The sequence below is a fragment of the Jaculus jaculus genome, chromosome 1, assembly GCF_020740685.1.
Source record: "Jaculus jaculus isolate mJacJac1 chromosome 1, mJacJac1.mat.Y.cur, whole genome shotgun sequence".
Lineage (NCBI taxonomy): Eukaryota > Metazoa > Chordata > Mammalia > Rodentia > Dipodidae > Jaculus > Jaculus jaculus.
This window is the reverse complement of record NC_059102.1, coordinates 176,856,792-176,879,057: the sequence shown is the minus strand read 5'-3', so window position 1 is coordinate 176,879,057 and position 22,266 is coordinate 176,856,792. Positions and strand designations below refer to the sequence as shown.

General features: G+C 46.9%; 2 protein-coding genes across 2 annotated transcripts; both read right to left on the bottom strand.

Annotated features, from left to right (window-relative positions):
- Window positions 1–13,994: 13,994 nt before the first annotated feature.
- On the bottom strand, window positions 13,995–16,547 carry LOC123457721 (golgin subfamily A member 2-like). Its single transcript, XM_045142075.1, has 4 exons — window positions 16,542–16,547; window positions 16,328–16,469; window positions 16,106–16,200; window positions 13,995–14,123 (listed from the first exon to the last, which is right to left on the bottom strand). The coding sequence occupies exons 1-4, from the start codon at window positions 16,545–16,547 to the stop codon at window positions 13,995–13,997; spliced, it is 372 nt and encodes a 123-aa protein (XP_044998010.1).
- Window positions 16,548–16,972: 425 nt separating this feature from the next.
- LOC123457720 (golgin subfamily A member 2-like) lies at window positions 16,973–20,471 on the bottom strand. Its single transcript, XM_045142064.1, has 4 exons — window positions 20,467–20,471; window positions 19,833–19,944; window positions 17,282–17,551; window positions 16,973–17,203 (listed from the first exon to the last, which is right to left on the bottom strand). Exons 1-4 carry the CDS (start codon window positions 20,469–20,471, stop codon window positions 16,973–16,975), a joined length of 618 nt encoding a protein of 205 aa, XP_044997999.1.
- Between the last annotated feature and the right edge of the window lie 1,795 nt (window positions 20,472–22,266).

Genomic DNA, 22,266 nt, shown 5'->3' with positions numbered 1-22,266 from the left:
AAAGGGCACTCACAGGTATATGAACATGCATACCATACACACACAGCACACCACACACACACACATACACAAAGGAAAGGAACTGGAAAGGCTGTGTTCATGAGGTTTCAGATGGGAATATGACACTGATCAAGAATTAGACCAGAGGGCTGGAGTGATGGCTTAGTAGTTAAGCACTTCCTTATGAAGACTAACGACCCCGGTTTGAGGCTCAATTCCCCAGTACCCTCGTAAGCCAGATGCACAAGGTGATGCTTACATCTGGAGTTCATATGCAGTGGCTGGAGCCCTGATGCTCCCTTTCTCTCCCCCCTACTCCCCTTTATCTCTCTCTCTCTCTCTCTCTCTCTCTCTCTGTGTGTGTGTGTGTGTGTGTGTGTTGCTCTCAAATAAGTAAAAATAAACAAAATTTTAAAAAGAATTAGACCAGAGACCATTCATGTTTCAGTATACAAAAAATAAATAAACTAGCATATTAAAAAAAAGTCTATGTGTGTTCTTAAATGTTGTGGGAGGTTAGGCTTACAGTTAAACACTAATTAAAATAGGATGGCATTTAGGCTGTGGCATAGTTGTTACTGGGCCTTTTTAGCCAGCTTGACGGTGACGATTGAGAACAGTTAATTATGCTACCCAACCCTAACGCCATTAATTAGTGGAAGGGCTAGGGTTCTCCATGAACTAACTCCGTGGAGGTCCTTGTAGCTCTTCCTCCTGAGAGCACCGTGGAGAGAGCCACAGCACTTGTGCTTGAGGATGGAGACTGATGGCGTCCAAGCAGAGAACTATTTAAAAATTTATTAATTTTCTTTCAAAGTAGTACTTCATAACCACATGTTTAAGAAGTATAGTATGAGGGCTACAGAGATGGCTCCGAGGTTAGGGCGCTTGCCTGCGAAGCCTATGGACCCAGGTTTGATGCCCCAGAACCCATGTTGCAGTCCGGTTCGCATTGCTGGTACAAATCACCCAACCAAGAGAAGCTTTTGAGAAAAAGATTTATTTTGGGTTACAGGGTCGAGGGGAAGCTCCACAATGGCAGGGAAAAATGATGGCTTGAACAGAGGGTGGACATCACCCCCTGGCCAACGTAAGGTGGACCAGAGCAACAGGAGGGTGTGCCAAAACCTGGCATGGGGAAACTGCCTATAAAGCCCATAAGCCCACCCCCAACAATACACTCCCTCCCGGAGGCATTAATACCAAAATATCCATCAGCTGGGAACCTAGAATTCAGAACACCTAAGTTTATGGGGAACACCTGAATCAAATCACAACATTTCGGCCATCCAGCTAGGCTTCTCACAGTCCTGGAAAACTTCATCGGGGCCAGCAGCTCTCCTTGGCAGCCATCTCATGGTCCTGGCATCTCCACTGGGTCTCCACTGCAAGCCACGGTTCATCCTCATGGCCCCATGGGGTCTCTATGCAGGCAACCAGCAAACCTGCTTCACACTGCCATGGCCATTTCCAAAACACAAGACCGTGTTGCAAACTGAATGACACTCTTTCCAGCATTTCTTATACTCCACGATACGGGGGGGGGGGGGGGGGGGGAATAAAAGAGACTTTGAAGAACAGGACTTCTTGAGCACTTGGGCCCCTTCTAAAGAGCCTACATTCTTCTTGTTGCCCCAGCGCAGGTCAGCTAGCCAAGTCTCAAAGGTTGTAATCTCTGAGTTGCATCAGAACGGGCAAGAGTTAACCCTAAGATTTTTCTTTCTGTGCCATATTCCTCTGCTCACACCAGTTCATTTCTAAGCAAAGCAACCCTGCATAACTTTTCAGGACATGGGCATAAGAGCAAGCTTCTCACACAAACTGCTAGTTCAGTCCAGGCAAAGCTCTTTCACACCCTCATAAGCCAAACAAACCTCACAGTGCATAGTTCTTACTGCATTCAGGTCTTGCAGCTCCGACCAGAATAGTCCATCATTCTGTACTTACAGCACTGCAAGGCATCTGTTAGGCCAAGGTTTCAACTCCTTCCACTTTCCTCTTGAAAATCAGCTCGAAAGGCCAAAGCCACATAGTCAGCTGTCTAGCAGCAACCCACTGCTTGGTACCACTTTACTGTTACAGACCGGTTTGCATTGCTGGTAGAAATCACCCAACTAAGAGCAGCTTCTGGGAAAAAGAGATTTACTTTGGCTTACAGGCTTGAGGGGAAGCTCCACGATGGCAGGGAAAAGCGATGGCCTGAGCAGAGGGTGGACATCACCCGCTGGCCAACGTAAGGTGGACCACAGCAACTGGAGGGTGTGCCAAACACTCGAATTGGGAAACTGGTTATAAAACAAATAAGCCCGCCCCCAAGTTTACACTCCCTCCAGGAAGCATTAATTCCCAAATATCCATCAGCTGGGAACCTAGCATTCAGAACACCTAAGTTTATGGGGGACACCTGAATCAAACCACCACAACCCATGTGAGCCAGATACACGTCGTGGCACAAATCCAGTAGGCTATCTGATACTTGTCCATGAGCAATGATAAAATCAAGGTAGCGGGCAAACCCATCACCTCAAATAGTTTCCATTTCTTCCATCAAACGCTGTAGCCCTGAGCTATGCCCCCTATTTCCAGTTCTTAATTCTGGAAAGATTCAACATTTTCTTTCCTACCTACTACTACTACAGGATATTTTACCTGCAGTCACCCCACTGGGTCATAGACCCTTACACCTCCTCTCTAACTGAATCTTGTTCTCTCCAATCTCAAAAGACATTTCCAAGGTGGGGGAGGGAAATGAAAACATGAGGTGATGCTGAGGTCCAGGGAAAGTGTCAAGTCCAGCAGCCTGGTCTCATTCCTCTCTTCCCTGTCTTTGATTTCTGGTCCAGCTGCAAACATCAGAGTGAGGCTCAACAGTGACCTCTAGCTGGTTAATCTTTCAGGAAGAACATTGTTGAGTTGGGGAACAGTGGAAATACTGCCCCAAAACTACATCATACAAATTTCCACATTGGGCCAGAAAACAAAGCCCAGAAACTTGGGGTTGAAAGGCAGAAAACTCTTAATGCTGAGGTTATGAATTAGTGAGATTTTCTCCGTGGGATTATTTTCTGTTTTCTATTTTTTGCAATAGAAATGTGGTTAGAACAAAACATCATGCTTGAGAGATTAATTCTCTATGTAGTTATACTCATACATTTTTTTATTTTTTTGGTTTTTTCGAGGTAGGGTCTCACTCTGGTCCAGGCTGACCTGGAATTAACTCTGTCATCTCAGGGTGGCCTTGAACTCATGGCAGTCCTCCTACCTCTGCCTCCCGAGTGCTGGGACTAAAGGCGTGCGCCACCACGCCCGGGTCTCATACATTTTTTTAAGTTTAGTGATTTTCTTAGATTATAGACATAACTTAAGAGAAGGAAGGCAGAGCTTTTGCCCAAAGAGACTAGAGGGGTGCCTGGAGTGGAAACGCCCTCAGGTATTTTTGTCATTGTTTTGGTTTTTCGAGGTAGGGTCTCACTCTAGCCCAGGCTGAGCTGGAATTCACTAGGTAATGTCAGGGTGGCTTCAAACTCAAGGTGATCCTCCTCTCTCTGCCTTCTGAGCGCTGGGATTAAAGACTTGCACCACTGTAAATTTCATGTAAATTTTTTCAAGTGGGGGACAACCAAAGTTGCAGATGTTCCAAGACCTAGAACTCAGAAAACTACGCAAACAGTGTGTCTGACCCATGAAGCTCAAGTCAGAAATAGCTTGAGTAAAGGGAAAGATAACTGAGACTGCAAAGCAAGAAATGTATGGACATTTCCTCGTTGAAAACCTCTGCTTTTCGGGTGGAAACATGGCTCAGCCATTAAGGGGCTTGCTAGTAAAGCCTAAATACTAGGTTCAATTCCACAGGACCCATGTAAAGACAGATGCACAAGGTAGCGCGTGCATCTGGAGTCCCTCTGCAGTGGCTGGAGGCCCTGAGGTGCCCGTCCTCTCTCTCTCTCCCTCTGCTTGCACATGTATATATTAAAACCTATACTTTTCTTTCTTTCCCTGACTGTTCATTTCCAGTGCTCAGCGTGGCTCTCAGGTCTCCGGCCGCCTCTCTGACCAGGGAAGGAAGCTCGCACAGCCCCAGGACATTCACTGTCAACAGGAAGGAGGCGGCTCGGCAGGAGGCCAGGGTTGGGGTCCTTCCTCACCCGAGCCCCCGCTGCTCAGGTGACCCCGTCCCAGGCAGCAGCCGGTTCCCGCCCCTGGCGTTGCCTGGGAAGACGCGGGCGTGGGCGTCCGGGCTCCAGGCTTCCGGGCCGCGCGGGCGCTGGCGGGGCCTGAAGCGGCGGGAGGAGCGCTTTGGGTCTCGGGCGCACGGCGGCTGTGTGGGCAGCGTGCCCGTCGTGGAGCCGCTCCTCTGCTCTCCTCGGCGCCGCTTCCCGGGACCCCGCGCCGTGGGGACGGTGCGTGCGGTCCGGTCCCTCGCTCGGCAGCCGCGGACGACCCGAGGAGAGCCGGGGTTCCGCCCGAAGTCCCCGCACGACTCGCGCCCTGGCCGGGGAGAGCCGCCTCCCGCGCAGCTGCGGCTTCACCGCGGCCCCTGCCGACTGCTCCGCGCCGTCCGTCCCGCCGGGTCGTTTCCAGGGCGGCCGCCGGGATGTGCTGCGGCCCCTGGAGCGTGGCCCCGGGCAGGGGCAAAGCGACCCGGTTCCTGGCGGTGAAGTCTGCGGTGCGATCTCTCAGGCTAAGGTAGGCTCCCCCTACTTCGGCCCCCGTTTCTTAGCTCCCTCCCCCACTTGCCCTGTCTCCAACTTTTCCTTGCTAAGAGGGTTTTCAGGCCTGAACCTGATGGAATATACATGTGTGTGTGTATATATCTATGGCGTTGACAGTACTTTAGTTTAAAAAGTAGTTAGTATTGGGTCTTACAAAGTATGGACAGAAAATTAACATCTGTTTTGGAAATGTAGAGAACTTCATGTGAAATGTAAGTTACTCAGAAACAGTCCGAATTAACCCCTGGGTCTAGTTCTCATGCTTCAACTGTTCTGACTTATCTGCTTGAAAACTGGGTTCCATCTGTATCGTGTTTTGAAGCCTGCTTTTCCTCCTGGACTTCATGGCCACGTTCCCGGGCTGCACCTGCCTAACTCTTCGCAGCTGTACACGTGGTCTGCTCCTCGCCTATGCGCTGTACAGACCAAAGCGGCCTTGGAAGAAACCCCCAAACCTTCCCTCTTCTCTGAAGTTCTATAGTGCTCCTTTAAGTAGAATTTTGGTTTCTAAGTTGAGCCCTAAGTAATTCTGTAGAATCTGTGGCAAACCTCAAAGTAGAAAAAAACCCAAAGCAACCAATTTTCTCTTTCTCCTTCCTGCTCCATATAAGGAATATATTACTCGTAACATCTGCTGTAGGTTCTGTTGTTTTCTTTTTTTTAATTTTTTAAAATTTTTATTAGCATTTTTCATGATTATAAATAAAAAATCCCACGGTAATTCCTCCCTCCCCACCCCCTACACTTTCCCCTTTGAAAATCCATTCACCATCCTATTACCTCCCCATCACAATCATTGTACTTACAATTATACAATATCAACCTATTAAGTACCCTCCTCCTTTCCTTTCTCTTCCCTTTATGTCTCCTTTTTAACTTACTGGCCTCTGCCACTAAGTATTTTCATTCTCACGCAGAAGCCCAATCATGTGTAGCTAGTATCCACATATGAGAGAGAACATGTGGCGTTCGGCTTTCTGGGCCTGGGTTACCTCACTTAGCGTAATCCTATCCAGGTCCATCCATTTTTCTGCAAAATTCATAACTTCATTTTTCTTTACCGCTGAGTAGAACTTCTTTGTATAAATGTGCCACATCTTCATTATCCGCTTATCAGTTGAGGGACATTTAGGCTGGTTCCATTTCCCAGCTATTATAAATTGAGCAGCAATAAACATGGTTGAGCACTATTTCTAATGAAATGAGATGAGTTCTTTGGATATATGCCTAGGAGTGCTGTAACTGGGTCATATGGTAGATCAATCTTGAGCTGTTTTAGGAACCTCCACACTGACTTCCACAATGGGTGGATCAGATTGCATTCCCCCAGCAGTGTAGAAGGGTTCCTCTTTTTCCACATCCCCGCCAACATTTATGATCATTTGTTTTCATGATGGTGGCCAATCTGACAGGAGTGAGATGGAATCTCAATGTAGTTTTAATCTGCATTTCCCTGATGGCTAGTGACTGGAACATTTCTTTAGATGCTTATATGCCATTCGTTTTTCTTCCTTTGAGAATGTTCTATTTAGCTCCATAGCCCATTTTTTGATTGGCTTGTTTGATTCCTTATTATTTAACTTTTTGAGTTCTTTGTATATCCTAGTTATTAATCCTCTATAGATATATAGCTGGCGAAGATTTTTTCCCATTCTGTAGGTTGCCTCTTTGCTTTTTTCACTGTGTCCTTTGCAACGCAAAATCTTTGTAATTTCATCAGGTCTCAGTGATTAATCTGTGGTTTTATTGCCTGAACAATTGGGGTTGTATTCAGAAAGTCTTTGCCAAGACCAACATGTTGAAGGGTTTCCCCTACTTTTTCCTGTAGCAGTTTCAGGTCTGATGTTAAGGTCTTTAATCCATTTGGACTTAATACTTGTGCATTGAGAGAGAGAAGAATCTTATTTTCATCCTTCTACAGATATATATCCAGTTTTCCCAACACCATTTGCTGAAGAGGCTGTCTTTTCTCCAATGAGTATTTTGGGCATTTTTATCGAATATCAGGTGGCTATAGCTACTTGGGCTTACATCTGGGTCCTCTATTCTGTTCTACTGAACTACATGTCTGTTTTTTTTTTGCCAGTACCAGGCTGTTTTTGTTACTATGGCTCTGTAGTATAGGTTGAAATCAGGTATGGTGATACCACCAGCCTTATTTTTGTTGCTCAGTATTATTTTAGATATTCGAGGTTTTTTGTGATTCCGAATGAAGTTTTGGATTGTTTTTCTATTTCCATGAAGAATGCCTTTGGAATTTTGATAGGGATTGCATTAAATGTGTAGATTGCTTTTGGTAAGATTGCCATATTCACAATATTGATTCTTCCAATCCAGGAACAGGGGATGTTTTTCCACTTTCTAGTGTCTTCTGCAATTTCTCGCTTGAGTGTTTTACAGTTCTCATTGTAGAGATTCTTTACTTCCTTGGTTAGGTTTATTCCAAGGTACTTTATTTTTTTGGATGCAATTGTGAATGGGAGTGATTCTCTGATTTCATCCTCTGTGTGTTTGTTGTTAGCATATATGAAGGCTACTGATTTCTGTGTATTTATTTTGTATCCTGCTACATGGCTGTAGGTTTTGATCAGCTCCAACAGTTTGCTAGTAGAGTTTTTAGGGTCCTTTATGTATAGAATCATGTCATCTGCAAATAATGATAACTTGATCTCTTTCTTTCCAATTTGTATCCCTTTTATGTATGTCTCTTACCTTATTGCTATGGCTAAGACTTCCAGAACTGTATTAAATAAAAGTGGGGACAGTGGACACCCTTGTCTTGTTCCTGATTTTAGTGGAAAAGCTTCCAGTTTTTCCCCACTTGGTAATATGTTGGCTGTAGGCTGGTCATAAATAGTTTATTATATTGAGATATGTTCCTTCTATTCCCAGTCTCTGAAGGACTTTTAACATGAAGGGATGTTGGATTTTGTAAAATGTTTTCTCTGCGTCCAATGAGATGATGAAGTGATTTTTGTCCTTCAACCCATTTATGTAATGTATTACATTTATAGATTTGCCTATATTGAACCATCCCTGCATCTCTGGGATAAAGCCTACTTGGTCAGGGTGAATGATCTTTTTGATATACTCTTGTATTCAGTTTGCCAATATTTTATTGAGAATTTTTGCATCTATGTTCATGAGGGAGATTGGTCTGTAATTTTCTTTTTTTGTTCTATCTTTGCCTAGTTTTGGTATCAGGGTGATGCTGCTCTCATAGGAGAAGTTTGGTAGAATTCCTTCTTTTTCTATTTCCTGGAAAAGCTTAAGAAGCAATGATGTTAGCTCTTCCTTAAAGGTCTGGTAAAATTCAGCAGTGAATCCATCTGGGCCTGGGCTTGTTTTACTTGGGAGATTATTGATAACTGTTCATATCTCCATGTTTGTTATAGGTCTATTTGGTGATTAATCTCATTTTAATTTAGGTAGGTCATATAAATCAAGGAAATCATCTATTTCTTTCAGATTTTCATACTTTGTGGAGTATATGCTTTTATAGAATGTCCCTATGATTTTTTGAATTTGTCTGGAATCTGTTGTGATGTTACCTTGTTCATCTCTGATTTTATTAATTTGTGTCTCTTCTCTCTTTCTTTTGGTCAGATTTGCTAACGGTTTATCAATCTTGTTTATCCTTTCGAAGAACAAACTCTTTGTTTCATTAATTCTTTGGATTTTTTTTTTTGTTTCCATTTCATTAATTTTTGCTCTAATCTTTATTATTTCTTCCCGAGTTTTTCAATTTTTAATCTTGTATCTCTCAGTCCCATATCTTTAGCCAAGCGTATCAGTCCATGACACATTTGACCTTGATCACACTGTCTGGGGCTTGGCAGCAGAGCACAGCCAACCCTGATATCAGTAGACTAGTTTCAACAAGGTTTTCTGCAATATTTCCTTCCCTTTAGAATGTTCATAGGCCAAACCTCGAAGTCTAGTTCTCTCTTCACTTAGCGTTTTCAAACTCTCATCAGAATAGTCCATAAAACATGGCTTACCACTCCAGAAGACAGCTTTAGTTGCAAGTAATAAGTTTCTCATTCCTCCAGCAAACAAATCCAAAAAGAACAAAATCCACCTGGATTCATTTCAGCAAGTCTCACTCCTCACAACCTATTCTATAGCAGTCAGCTTCTGTTTTGTGTATGAACTTTCAAACCAACACAGTTAACAGAGGAAGAAAATTAATTTGATGCTTACAGATCTTGGGGAAATTCTATAATGATATAAGAAGTTGGTTCCATTTTACTGGACCAAGCCGACAGAGAGAGAAGCCATCACCAATGGACCAGCACACGCAAGCACACTTCAGGAGCTCCAGGCAAAGCTTGGGCACTTGGCCTGTCTTTAGACTGAAATTCCAAATCCATCCCTACACCTAGAGCTGAACCCTAGGATCAGCCCAGTGTGGCTGCCTCCAGGGAGGTGGCTGGAGGTCTAAATTACAAGCTTTAAATTTTTATATATATCCAGGGAAATATAGAACCAATAAAAGACACCAACATGGCTGGAAATACTACATGGAGGGTCTTGAAAAAAAAATGTGGAAAGAAAAGAGAGAAAAGAAAGTTCAAGGAGCTCCTGGTATGTGGGGAGTCGGAAGGGATAAAGAACTCATATGGAGAATAAGGGCTAGGGTGCTCTGTGGCTCAACCCAGCTGGGCCTAGGTCAAGCCAGCCCAGGCCCAGCTGAGGAAAAAACTCACCCACAGCTGGAAGTTCCCAAGTGGACAGAGAGCATGCCCTCCTCTTGGAAAGGTACTTATAACTCTCTAGTGGTGGGCTGTTGTCCAGCTCAGGTGAACCAGAGGGACAGCTGGTTGGTTAGGGCTAGGGGCTGTCTCAAGAAGACATTAACCCTGACACCAAGTTCTAGGGGGCTGAACGTGACCAACCACAATGTTTAAATCCTATGAAAGCCCTGCCTCCCAGGAGGGGTCCTGGTTGTTTGTGGAAAAACAGGTCTAAGGCAAAATATAAGAAGTCAGATAATTTTTGGTAGGATTGTCATCTTCACAATGTTAATTCTGCCTATCCAGGAGCATGGGAGGTCTTTCCTTTTCCTTTTCCATCTTTTCAAGTCCTCCTCAATTTCTTTTTTGAGAGTTTTTATATTTTCATTGTATAGATCTTTTACGTCCTTGGTTAACGTTATTCCAAGGTATTTTTATTTTTTTTTGTAGCTATTGAAAATGGGACTATGTCCTTTATTTCTTTTTCTGTGTCTTTGTCATTTGCATACAGACATGCTACCAATTTTTGTGCATTGATTTTGTATCCTGCTACTTTGCTATAGGAGTTAATCGCCTTCAGGAGTTTTGGGATGGAGTCTCTCGGGTCTCTTACATATACAATCATGACATCAGCGAATAGAGCTAACTTAACTTCTTCCTTTCCAAGTTGTATCCCTTTTATTTCCTTCTCCTGCCTTATTGCTTGGGCTAGGACTTCCAGAACTATATTGAAAAGCAGAGGTGAGAGAGGACATCCCTGTCTTGTTCCTGATCTCAATGGGAATTCCTCCAGTCTCTCTCCATTAAGTATTATTTGGGCCTTTGGAGCTTTGTATATTGCCTTTACTATGTTAAGATGTGAACCGGCCATGTTCTTCCTCAATTTCTTAGTGGACACTGACCTGTAACCCCCACTTCCAGCTTGGGCCTACCATCCACAATGAGCTTTTGATCAGAGAAACCTACAAGGTTTTCCAAAACAATGACAGACTTCTGTCAGAGTACTTGATGACCCACCAAAGGCCAGTGGTAACACCCTATTGGTGAAGACTCCATACTCAGCTCACGCATAAAATGGAATGACATGGCTGGAAGCCAGGAGAGAGTCAGATCCCAGACAGTAAGCGTGTCTAGTGCCAGAAGGTGCTACATAGGCGACTGGGGGAAATGACCAAGATGTGTCCAAGCAACACATTGTTTAACATAATTAGCAACAAACAACCGGATGTGATGCCCACACAAGTGCAATACTGGTACACAGCCATGGTGAGGAACCAATTGCTCTTGATTTGGCTAACTGATCCACTCAGTGGTACTAGACCCATAGCTGGAATTGGGAAACAAGTCAGAACCATACCCAAACATAAGCCCACTCTACAATAGCAAGCTACCATCAATCACGGGGTATAAGAGGGCCTAAACCTATCATACTGTCTATCAAAAAAGTAAGTGTTATCTCAATTTTCCGGATGCTAACTTACTCTCCGTTGGAGAATCTGCTTCTCTTTACCAGATAGATGCAGATCCTAAGAAGAGAGCTGCCCCAACATACCTCAGAAGGGGCCCAACTGAAATTAAGGACAACTGGCGAAATAAGCAAGGGCGATGTTTTCCTGTGAACCGTATACCAGCACAAAGGGAAAAAGATCAACGCAGAGAAAAATCAACTCCTACCAAATCAGAGAGCCAGAGCCTCAGAGGCCCCCAACACCACAGCACTGAAGCAGACCAAAAATGAACCCAACATGGCTCAGGGAAATCTTGCAGAAGAGGGGGCGGAAAGAATGTGAGAGTCACATGTTGGGTCATGCTTTGCAGAGACGTTTATCATACCAATAACTGGGGGCTAACTCCACAATGCACGACCCATTTTCATTAACAAGGAGGGTCTAATGGGAGAGGGTAGATCACAGATGAGCCTAAGTAATGGTACCAAACTGCCTGTATTTACTGAAGAGAAAACTAATAAATTAAATTAAAAAAAAAAAGAAGTGAGATAATTTTTGAATTCTAGCAAGTGCAAACTGCCCTGCCTTTTTACCTTCAGGGGTCCAGTCACCCTAACTGTACTCCATTTCATGAGAGGACATCCTAACGGTTGTTAGAGGACAGGGGTTGAAACCTTGACCGAGGAACATATTTATTTTATTGAGAGCCTTAAAGACAGTCTTTGTAACCCTTAAACCATAGCTAATTAGAATCAGTGAGCTGTTAATGAGTGAGGCCTTAGCCACAAGACTCATTTTGTCTACTGGTTAAAACCTTGACATCAAGAAAACTTATTTTAGATTTATCATTTCTCCGTGGTAAACTGGCTATATGTCCCTGTACATTTCTCTCCTTTTATGAACACATGAGCACAGCTGTTGGTTGGGTGCTGGTGCACATGTGTGTCCATGCATGTGGAGGACAGAGGACAACCGTGGGGTCATTCCTGGGAGTACTACCACCTCCTTTGAAATCATAGGGCCTCTTTCCTGAATCTCACCAGTAAACTGGCTGACCAGCAAGTCCCAGGGATCATCCTGTCTCCCCTTCCCCTGCCCTGGGACTGCAGGCACAGGCCACCACTCTAGGCATTTTTGTGTAGGTCCTGGGTCTTCACACACAGATCCTCAGACTTGCAAGGAAGGACTCAGAGCTGTGTTACAGACCCTCCATGGCAGTTTCTCAAGACTTTCTTGATTCTGTGATGAGTCAGCTGCTGAGTGAGACTCTGGACTCTGTGGATCAGATTCTGGCTGACACATTTGTCACAACGGCTACTTTGAGGGCGGCTCTCCAGTGAGTTCTCCGCAGAAACAACCCTGCCTCTTTCAGCCAGCCTGGCCAGGGAGCTCTTCTTCCTGAAGTTTGCCCTTACCCTGTTTCCTGCAGGAATTCATCAGGAAGTATGGCCGCCTTCCCATCGCCAGCTTGGCCACTTTCACAGAGACGTTCCTGCTACAGCTAGATGAAGTGATCACAATTGACGACATCCTAGATGCACGTAAGTGGTGCGAGAGCCTCTTGATCTGCTCGCTGAGGGAAATGAGTGGTACGATGGGGGACAAAGAAGTATCTGTTGTCCCTCAACCAGGGGAAACAGTTACTGTCATAAGTGAACCAATTGATTTTTATTTGTTTTCATTTAAATTTATGGGATTTTGTTGTTTTTTTTTAAAAAAATTTTGTTTATTCTTACATACTTATTTGAGAGTGACAGACAGAGAGAAAGCAGCAGAGAGAAAGAGACAGAGAATGGGCATACCAAGGCCTCCAGCCACTGCAAACTAACTCCAGATGCGTGCACCCCCTTGTTCATCTGGCTAACGTGGGTCCTGGGGAATCGTGCCTCGAACCGGGGCGCTTAGGCTTCAGAGGCAAGTGCTCAACCGCTAAGACATCTCTCCAGTCCTGTTTGTTTGTTTTTTTGTTTTGTTTTGTTTTATTTTTCATGGTAGGGTCTCACCCTAGCCCAGAATTTGCTATGTAGTCTCAGGATTGCCTCCAATTCATGGTGATCCTCCTACCTCTCTCTGACCCCCAAGTGCTGGGATTGAATGCATGCATTCAATAACTATAGGGAAAAAACAGAACAAATACATTATATATTTTCATTCTGTTGACATTAAGTATAACTAAGTATGGTATAAGAGTTGGGAACCTCTTGAGAAATAGTGGCACTTCCTGAGTCCAAAATAAATATGAGGTACGGTCTCACTGTAGCCCAGACTGTCCTGGAATTCACTATGGAGTCTCAGCGTGGCCTCGAACTCACGGCGATCCTCCTACCTCTGCCTCCCGTGTGCTGGGATAAAGGGCGTGCGCCACCACGCCCAGCGAGGAAATGAATTCTTTACAATGTATGACTCAGAGAAAGTGTGACTATCCCTGTGGTACAAAGAATTCTCACAGGTCACATGTTTTTCATGAGGATAATTACCAAAGACATGCATTTCAAGAGAAGAATGGGCTGGAGCTGGGAGACGGGCAGTCAATAGAGGCCTTGCCGCCCAAACCAAAGGACCAAAAGTCATGTTAAAACAATCATTTCTGGGCATCTTCTTCATAGCAAGTGCAGGGCAGCTGCAATAACCAGTGTACACATGACTGGGTGACAAACAGGACTGACACACACATCATACACTGGGGCTACACAAGAAGCAGCTCCCCTCTTGCTGGCAGGACTGACCATGACCCCGGATTCAATGACAGGAACACACAAGGACCAGCAGGATGGTTAGTCTATTTATTGATAATGAAATGGTAGCATGGAAGATACATCAGAGAGATGCCCCAAAATATGCTTTCCTACAGGGGTCATCCCTGCTGCAGAAGGTAAAATGTACCGAATGGAGGCCCAGAAACACAGGAGCCTCTGTCCTCACCCCAAATGCCTCTAAATGCTGGAAAGCTTGAACAGCCCCACTCCACTCTGCCTTGCCTGGTCTCCAGCTGACAGGCTTTGTGTAGAGGCCCATGAGTATGGTGATTGTCCTCTGAGATGACCAGAGGTGGATGGAGAGTGCTGGGCCCGTGCTCCCACTCCCACTGCAGGACGCTTTTAAATAATAATAATATCATAATCCTTGTAGAAAAAAGGGATACAGGGCTTGTCACAGGAGCTGAGGCGGTTCTGGCCGGCATCAATTTGGCCTGGCAGATTCTCCTGGCCCATGCCTTCCAGGTGTTCCTGTGGGGAGGAAAGAGTGAGCAGGCTCAGGGTGGGCAGCTCCTCCCACCTAGGCCTAGCCTCACCCCTGCTCCCCTGGGCCTCTCCTACCTGTACCTGCTTGGGGGCCATCTCTGCGGTGCTCTGGGTCTGGGCCTCGTGCTGAGGACTTTCCACACACTGGTTGTGCAGCTGCTGGCTGAGGGCCTCCTGCTCTCAGGCCAGCTGAACACAGGCAGGGCAGCCTTGCAGGGATGGGACGGCGCGCTGCTGCAGGGGGACCAGGCAGTGCTCCCTCTGCTCCTGGAGACCCTGAGCCTATGGCCTCTTCTGCGCTGCCTGCAGGGAGGTTTGGGTCTGAGAACAGGTCCCAGAGGGAGGCAGGAAAGAGGGAAGGGGTACCCAGGGTCCAGCTCACCATATCTTCTTGGCTGCTTCGCTCCTCAAAGGTGTTCAAGTCTAACTGAGTAGCCTCCTGCTCCCGCTTCAGCTCCTCTCCTCCTGGGGAAAGACAGCAGGTTGTGCCCGCTACAACATCACCACACAGAGTGACTTCAGCTCTTACTACTCAGGTCTGCACTGCTGACCTGGACTTACTGTCCCCAAGGCTGTCCTTGACTCTCTGTGGTCGCCTCCAAACGAGCCTGTTCAGTACTAGTACTACCATTGTGCACTGAAGTGACAGGCCAAAGACTCCTTAAGGGGATCAATTCTACTCAGCCATGAGTCCCTCAGGATTCATACTTCATGAGTGCTCCCTCACCTTCCAGGTGATTCGGCTGGGCCACCAGAACATGCAGCTGCTGCTTCCCTTGTGTCACTTCCTGGACCTGTTCCTACAAGGTGGGCAAAGAGAAGAAGACACAGTGGAGCTGGTTGCATGGCTCCGCAGCTAAAGGCACTTGCTAGCAAAGGACGTCCATCTAATATATTCACACTTTTGGTTAGAGAAGCGTCTATTCTCAGCACTATCCCACCCTCCAAAGCTCAGGGACTTGGTGAAGGAGGGGGAAGAGAGAATGTCTGAGGCCAAGGAAGAAGAGGAGTGCATTCACTACTGTCTTCAAGACACCGTGCAACCTTGGCATTCCTGCCTCACAGCGGATGCAGCTACGCTCACAACAACTGTAGAATAGGAAGGAGAAACGGATGACATCCACACAGGAGAGAGACTGGTTGGAAAGAAGAAGAGACCCCGTGCAGGGGAACTAGGAGAAAAGGGAGGGGGAAGAGCGGGGATATTAGGATAATGGCATACCGTCTATCGTAAGGATATTGTCAATAAAAAGGTTTAATTTTAAAAACGAAAGATAGGCGTTACTCTTCTGTACACAGGCCCTGTGCAGTTCCTTCCCTTCTGACACTAGATGCAGTGAGAGAAAGCTTCCTGCCTGGGCGGGACAGCAGGAGCAGAAGGTGCTTTGATTTCTGACTCTCTCCTATCCAGTGCCTTCTCTTACCCCTAACAACAGTACGCTGAGTCACATCAACCCTGTAGCAAGGCCTTATGTCTACTCACTGACCCTTCCACTACAAGGTTATAAAAGTCAGGAATTTCTCTTGTTCTGAAAACAACTTCTGTTAACTCATAATCCTCCCACGTTTTAGAGAGGCTTGTTTTAGTAAAGGAATTCCACTTACATAACCTTTTTTGGAATAACTTTTCGGAGAGATGGTAGGAGGGAGGAAAGGAGAACACAATAAAAACAAACAAAAAAGAAAAAGAAAGAAAACATGAAAAAGAGGGGAGGAAAAAAGGTGGAACCACAGGCAGGACCTCTGCTGAGCTCAGCATGATCCCCACACTGTCCTGCCAAGGTTATGGGCCATTAAAATGCTGCCAAAATGATCTTAGCCAGAGTGTCAGTGCGTCTAAGGAAGGAGGGGTGGGGACTCGGGCATGATCCTGTTTGCATTCTCATGGTGGTGGTAGAAAGGGGATGAGGGTTTGCTGCCCAAGCTCAGGCATTCCCAGGGCTCTGGATCCAAGAGATCACCTGTACCAATAGCTGTGCAGTGGGTTTCTCATGAGGAGCGGCCTCCACAGCCTTGCCTTGTTCAGGCCCCACACAGCCTTCAATTCTCACCTCCTGAAGATCTGTGGGAAGGGCGGGGACAGTGCTGTGAGGGTCATGCCACCGCTGCCCTGTGTATGTCCAACCCCATGCCAGCACTCCTGCGGGCATGTCTATCCCATGCTAACTCCTACCCGAGGCTCTACTTACTACCATGTTGGTCAGAAGTGCTGCCATCCTGGGATCCTGAGCGCCCTGGAGTGGGCTGATTAGCAGTATTCAGGAGGGATCCAAAGAACTTCCACCAACCCTTCTTTTCCTGTCTTCGTCCGAGCTGCTGCCGCGCCGACAACTTGATCAGAAGAGAGAGGTGCTCAGTGCCAGCCCTGCACTTGCCCAGCCCACCGACGTCTCAGGGTCCTACCTGCATCTCCTCCTCCTGCTTCAGAACACTAATGCAATTCTCTTTTTCTATGGCATGTGCCTTCATCGATGCCCTCTGGTGCTGAGTGATGGCAGTGTAATCTCCTGTGTGGATGGCACGCAGATGAACAGACTCAGACCATGTAATGTCTGTGGCCCGTCATCCCATGTGCAGCCCCCTGGCGTGGGCTCTGCTCACCAGTGCTGTCGGACTCTGCAGAGAGCAGCACACACTTATGGTAGACGTCCTCCATGAGCTCCTTCAGCTCCAGGACGCATGCTTCGAGCATCGTGATTTGAGTCTGGGGCCAAAATAGGAAATTTCAAGTGTCAGTGGAATCCTGAGCTGGTCCTACATTCCCAGTGGCTTGCAGGGACCAGGAAGGAGTGAGAAGGATCAGGAGTGGTACCTCCTCCCACTTGCGCCCAGCCTCACCAACGTCTCACCTGCGCCTCCATCTTGGCCTGGGCCTCGCTGTGCTGCAGCAGGACCACGTGCTGGCTCTGCAGCACCAACTGCCTGTGCAGCACCTCCTGCTCACCTCTGAGGCGATCATAGGCAGCCCGGAGCTGCGGGTGGCACCATTCATAGCGCTGCAGGTGGGTCAGGCACTGGTGCAGCTGCTCCTCAAGATCACGAGCCTCGTGTCTCTTCTGATCCACCTGCAGCAAGGGCATGAGGTCAGGAGGGCACAGGGGGACGCAGGGAGAAGAGGAGGGGTAGGGGAGAGCCCGGCTCACCATGCTGTCTCCACTACACAGGGTGTCTGTCACAGCAAGATCAGTCTCTGCAATGTCAGCTGCCACCCCGGTTTGGGCCACCGTATACTTCAGCTGGTCCCCAATCAGGCCCTGAGGTGCAAACTGCTCGTGCAGGGTGTAGTTTTCAAACTTGAGCTGCTGACAGGCCACCCGGAGCTGCTGAAAGGCCGCTGCATATCTGTGCTTGAGGGCCAGGCACTGCTCCCTCTGCTGCTGCAGATCCTGAACCTCTTGGCTCTTCTGATGGACCTGCAGGAAGACGGGGGAGGGAGGACTGATGCTGGCCGCCTCCAGACTCTCCGTGGATAAACGGGAGCTCAGAGAGCCCATGTCTCCCGCACTCAGCTTCACACCTCATCATCTTCTGTGACATTTAGACCCCACCTGGGGACGAGCAGAGGCAGCGAACCCATGCTTCAGTACCACTTCCTAATATCCAACAGTTTCCACAAGTTTTCTCATTGAATCCTCAGCAGGTCTAGGAGGAAGCTGCTAATCTTGACGTTCAGGGAACTAACTGCCATAATCACGTCAAGCATTTCAACAGTGACTACTGCAGCTCAGTTCTGAATCCATCTGGAACCTTGGGTCATTAAAGTTTACCCCTGGGCTGGAGTGATGGCTTAGTGGTTAAGCGCTTGCCTGTGAAGCCTAAGGATCCCGGTTTGAGGCTCAATTCCCTAGGACCGACATTAGCCAGATGCACAAAGGGCGCATGTGTCTGGAGTTCATTTGCAGTGGCTGGAAGCCCTGGCGTGCCCATTCTCTCTCTCTCTGTGTCGCTCTCAAATAAATAAATAAAAATGAATAACAAAAAAAAATTTTAAAGTTCACCCCTAAAGTGGAGACTCCAGGCTTCTGCAGGGTCAAGGAGGAGCCAGGGATCCCACCTCTAACAGTCAGAGAAATATTCACAGGTGGTATTCAGGACTCTGGGGTCACTTGTTCCCTAGGGTACAGCTGATCTGTGGTGGGCTCTACACTGTCTATCCAGCACCTCCAACTATCTCCTGGCCCATTTCTTGGCCAGCAACGAGTGGCTAGGCAATTGCATGAGGAAAAGAAACAGTTGCAATTTGGGGAGTCCAGGTTATTATTCAGAATCCCGTTAAAGGGCGTAAACTATCTTCAGTTACAACTCAAGGCCATGACCATGTAAGAAAAGTTTATATAGAGAGGAATTATATGGCCTGCCTGGACTTATAAATGGAATGTGTAAAAGGTGGCCTTTCCACCAGACAGAGTGGGTCATATCTATAATCTCAACACTTGGAAAAATGAGGTAAGAAGATTTCCACAAATTCAAGGCCAGCCTCAGCTACATATGAGTTCCAAATCCCCCTGGGCTACATTGACACCTCATCTCAAAAAATACAAACTAGAGCTGCAGATGTGGTTTTGTTGATAAGGCACTTACCTGAGAAGCCTAAGAATCCAGATTCAACTCCCCAGAACCTACATATGTCAGATGCACATGCACCTAGGGTTAGTTTGCTATGGCTCACCCATTTTCCATTCCTCCTCTCCACTCTCACTCTATCTCTCTCTCTCAAATAAAAATAAAATTCTTTTTTTTAAAAGTCCTGTAAGCCAGGTGTAGTGGCACATGCCTTCAATCCTAGCACTCAGGAGGCAGAGGTAGGAGGATCGCCATGGGTTCGAGGCCACCTTGAGACTACATAGTGAATTCCAGGTCAGCCTGGGCTAGGGAGAGTCTCTACATCTATAAACCAAACAAACAAACAAAAAAGTCCTTTAAGTTAAGGTCTTCAAAATGGTCCCTCATTCCTCATTTGATTAAAAGATAAATACAGAATACACAGTGAAAACTTTCAGTAATGGCACTTTAAAATTAAACATTGTGGGGCTGGAGAAAATTTTCAGCACTTAGGATGTGTTCCTGTGAAGTTTACTGACCCAGGTGCAATTCTCTGGTTTCCATGGAGGCCAGATGCACAAGGTGCACATGCATCTGGTGTTCATTGGCAGTGTCCAGAGGCCTTGTTGCACCCATTCTCTTTCTCTCTCTCAAGTTTCTTTCTCTTTCCCTTTCTCTTCTTTCTGTCTCAAATAAACTAATAAATAAATAAATAAATAAATAAATAAATAAATAAATAAATAAATAAAATTGTGGGGTGGAGAGATGCTTTAGCCCTTAAAGTGCTTGCATGCATAGCCTGTGGACCCATGTTTGACTCTCCAGGTCCCCACGTAACCCAGACGCACAAGTACATGCAAGCGTGCTAGATCGCAAATGTGCACAAGGTGGCGTACCCATCTGGAGTTTGATTGCCGTGGCTGGAGGTCCTGGCACAACAATTCTCTCCATGTCTCGCTCAAACATTTTTTTAATTTAAAATGAAATGTATCATTGATATTTTGTGATCAGGTTTCCATTAAAAAAAAAAATCCTTTCTGGAGAATTCTATGCCAAGACCAGAAGGAGGATCCAATTCAGCCAGCTCTTAGCACAAGGCTACCCTCAAGGATGCTGCAAGCTGGGGCTCAGAGGCAAGGACCCGCTCCTCACCTGCTGCTGCAGCTCCTCCACCTGAAATACCACAGCAGCTTTCTCAGCTGCCAGATCTTCACATTTCTTCTCCAGATCGCATTTGGCCTGGTTCAGCTCGTTGTTAATTTTTCTGTGTCCAGAGACAAAGCAGAAAGAAAAGAACAAACAACACTCAGAACCACTCTTGGGACTGAAGTGTGAGCCTGGCCACACACCCCACTGGACATTGGCAGCTGGAGATCCAAAGGTGACAGGGCATTGTGGCACACGCCATCAATCCTTGCACCCAGGAGGCAGAAGTAGAATAATTCAAGGCTATACTGAGACTACATGGTAATTTCCAAGTCAACCTAGGTTAGAGTAAAACACTACCTTGGGAAAAACACACACACACACACACACACACACACACACATACACAAAAAAAAAAAAAAAAGAAAAGTAAAGTAAAAGAAAGAAAGATCCAATGTACAACAGAACTGTTCACAAATGACAGGTCACAGAGAGGACACTTGTGACCATAGACCACCCATGACTCACATGCACGGCTGGGACTACAACTTGGCTCTACACATGGCCAAAGCTGTCCCCTGGGCTTCCCGCCATCCCCATAAAGAAATCCCCCAGACTTCCGCCTCCCATCCCTCCTTACTTCATCTTGTCCAGCTCCCGCTTGAGGGCCTCTCTCTCGCTACTGACCTCAGGACACTGCAAGGACAGAAATCTCACTCAAGACCGAGCAAGCACAGGAGCAAGTGATGCACCAGTGGCCGTCCAGTAACTGTCCAGGTGACACTCCTGCACCTGCCATCATACTGGACATTTTCCCTGGCATCTCGAGCCCATGGCCACATTTCTTGTGTGTTTTGTTTTCAGACGGGGGTTTTCCTATCTTGCCGTGGCTGTTCTCACACTCCTGGCCTCAAACAATCCTCTTGTCTCCGCCTCCCCAGTAACTGGGAGTAATGAACTGAACCACCATGCCCAGCCTGCATCATGATTTTCTATAGACTTGGGATCAAACTGAAGTGCTTGCACACGCCAGGCCACAGGTTAACAATCTCGGTCCTCTGCTGTTGATTGTTTGGTTTGGTTTTATAGAGACGGTGTCTCACCTTTTAATCCAGACATAGAATTTATTATGTACCCAGTCTGGCCTTGAACTTACAACCATCCTGCCCCCGTCTCCACTGCTCTTTCAGGCACATCCATTGTGTGACTGATGACAAAGCCAGCAGAAGAGAGAATGGAGAGAGGACACCGCCAGGCACGGTGCTGAATGTCTTTAATCCCAGCACCCAATGCTACAGAGTAAGTCCCAAATCAGCGTGGGTTACAGTGAGACCCTGCCTTGGAAATAATCCAACAGACAGAAAGAGAGGGGACGGGGAGCAAGACTCAGTCCTTAGAGCAAGAGGATGGGGTGAGCAGACAGGAATGGGGTGAAGAGGAAAAGGCACAAACCTGAGCTGAGGCCACACTACTGAGATCGCCCTCGGGACAAGGACCACCACCAGGACACGCAGGATCATCAGCGGCTGGTGCAGGAGCAGTGTGCTCTCTGGGAGGCTGTGAGACAACAGAGCACAGGGTTAGAGGACTACGTGACAGAGAGGTGCTTCACTGCCATAGACAGCAGAGGAGGGACAAGCAGGATAGAGCCGCTTTGGGGCAGGGACCATCACGCAGCTGGGAGCTGCTGAGAGAGTGGACAGGGCTCCCTTAGCCTCAGGTCTCTTGCAGGGCGTTGGACTGCAAAACCTCACAGCAGGACTGCAGAGCCTCTTTCCTGACCACACAGGAAGCGTGCTCCTCCTCCTCTGGCCTGTGACCTCCACAACAGGTTCAAGCAAGTGCCCAAGTCAGGAAGGCAGCCAGCCAGTTTGTGTCCCCAAGCAACCTCCTCTAGGGTCCTGCTGATGTGACGGAGCACATCCATGCTCCACATCACTATGTGTCCTCTCCTTCACCTTCCTGCCCCACTGTCCCCAAGCGCTGGCTGTGTTTGCTGATTCAGAATCAGCCTGGGAAGGCAGACAGCAATGCCTGCCCTTGCCTCTAGACTATCTGGAGTTCCCATGGCTGCATACCTAGGAACACCATGCCAGGATTTATCCTGTGCAGCCATGTGCATGCTTATCCCTCTTGCCAAAGGACCTATTTGTTGACTGGCCAAGCAGAGTCACTCTCTTGTCTCAGGCCTAACTCTTAGAACAGAGATCTAAACTCCAAGAGGCCACATAGACAGAGAATGGGAAACTTATGATTTCAATGTAAAATGCCCCTGTACCTCATGTGCTTTTAAATACATGGTCCTCAGCTGGTGGCAGTTTGAGAAGGGCGTGGAGTGAGGTCAGTGGGGAGGAACCCTGGGGTTTATTAGTGCAGACCTACTGGGCGTTCATAGCTCGCCTAGTTACTCTGCTATCTCCCTGTTGATATGTGACAGTGT

Bases quoted from the DNA above. Each gene is read 5' to 3' on its own strand.
- LOC123457721 (XM_045142075.1), bottom strand. The intron at 16,201-16,327 runs GTAAGTAGAGCC...CCCTTCCCACAG, and splicing joins CACTTCTGACCAACATGGTA to ATCTTCAGGAGGTGAGAATT. The intron at 14,124-16,105 runs GTACAGGTGATC...TCCTCCCCACAG, and splicing joins AACCCACTGCACAGCTATTG to GAACACCTGGAAGGCATGGG.
- LOC123457720 (XM_045142064.1), bottom strand. The intron at 17,552-19,832 runs GTGAGGAGCGGG...GTCTTCCTGCAG, and splicing joins TGGAGGAGCTGCAGCAGCAG to GTCCATCAGAAGAGCCAAGA. The intron at 17,204-17,281 runs GTGAGCCGGGCT...CCCTTGCTGCAG, and splicing joins TGTGTAGTGGAGACAGCATG to GTGGATCAGAAGAGACACGA.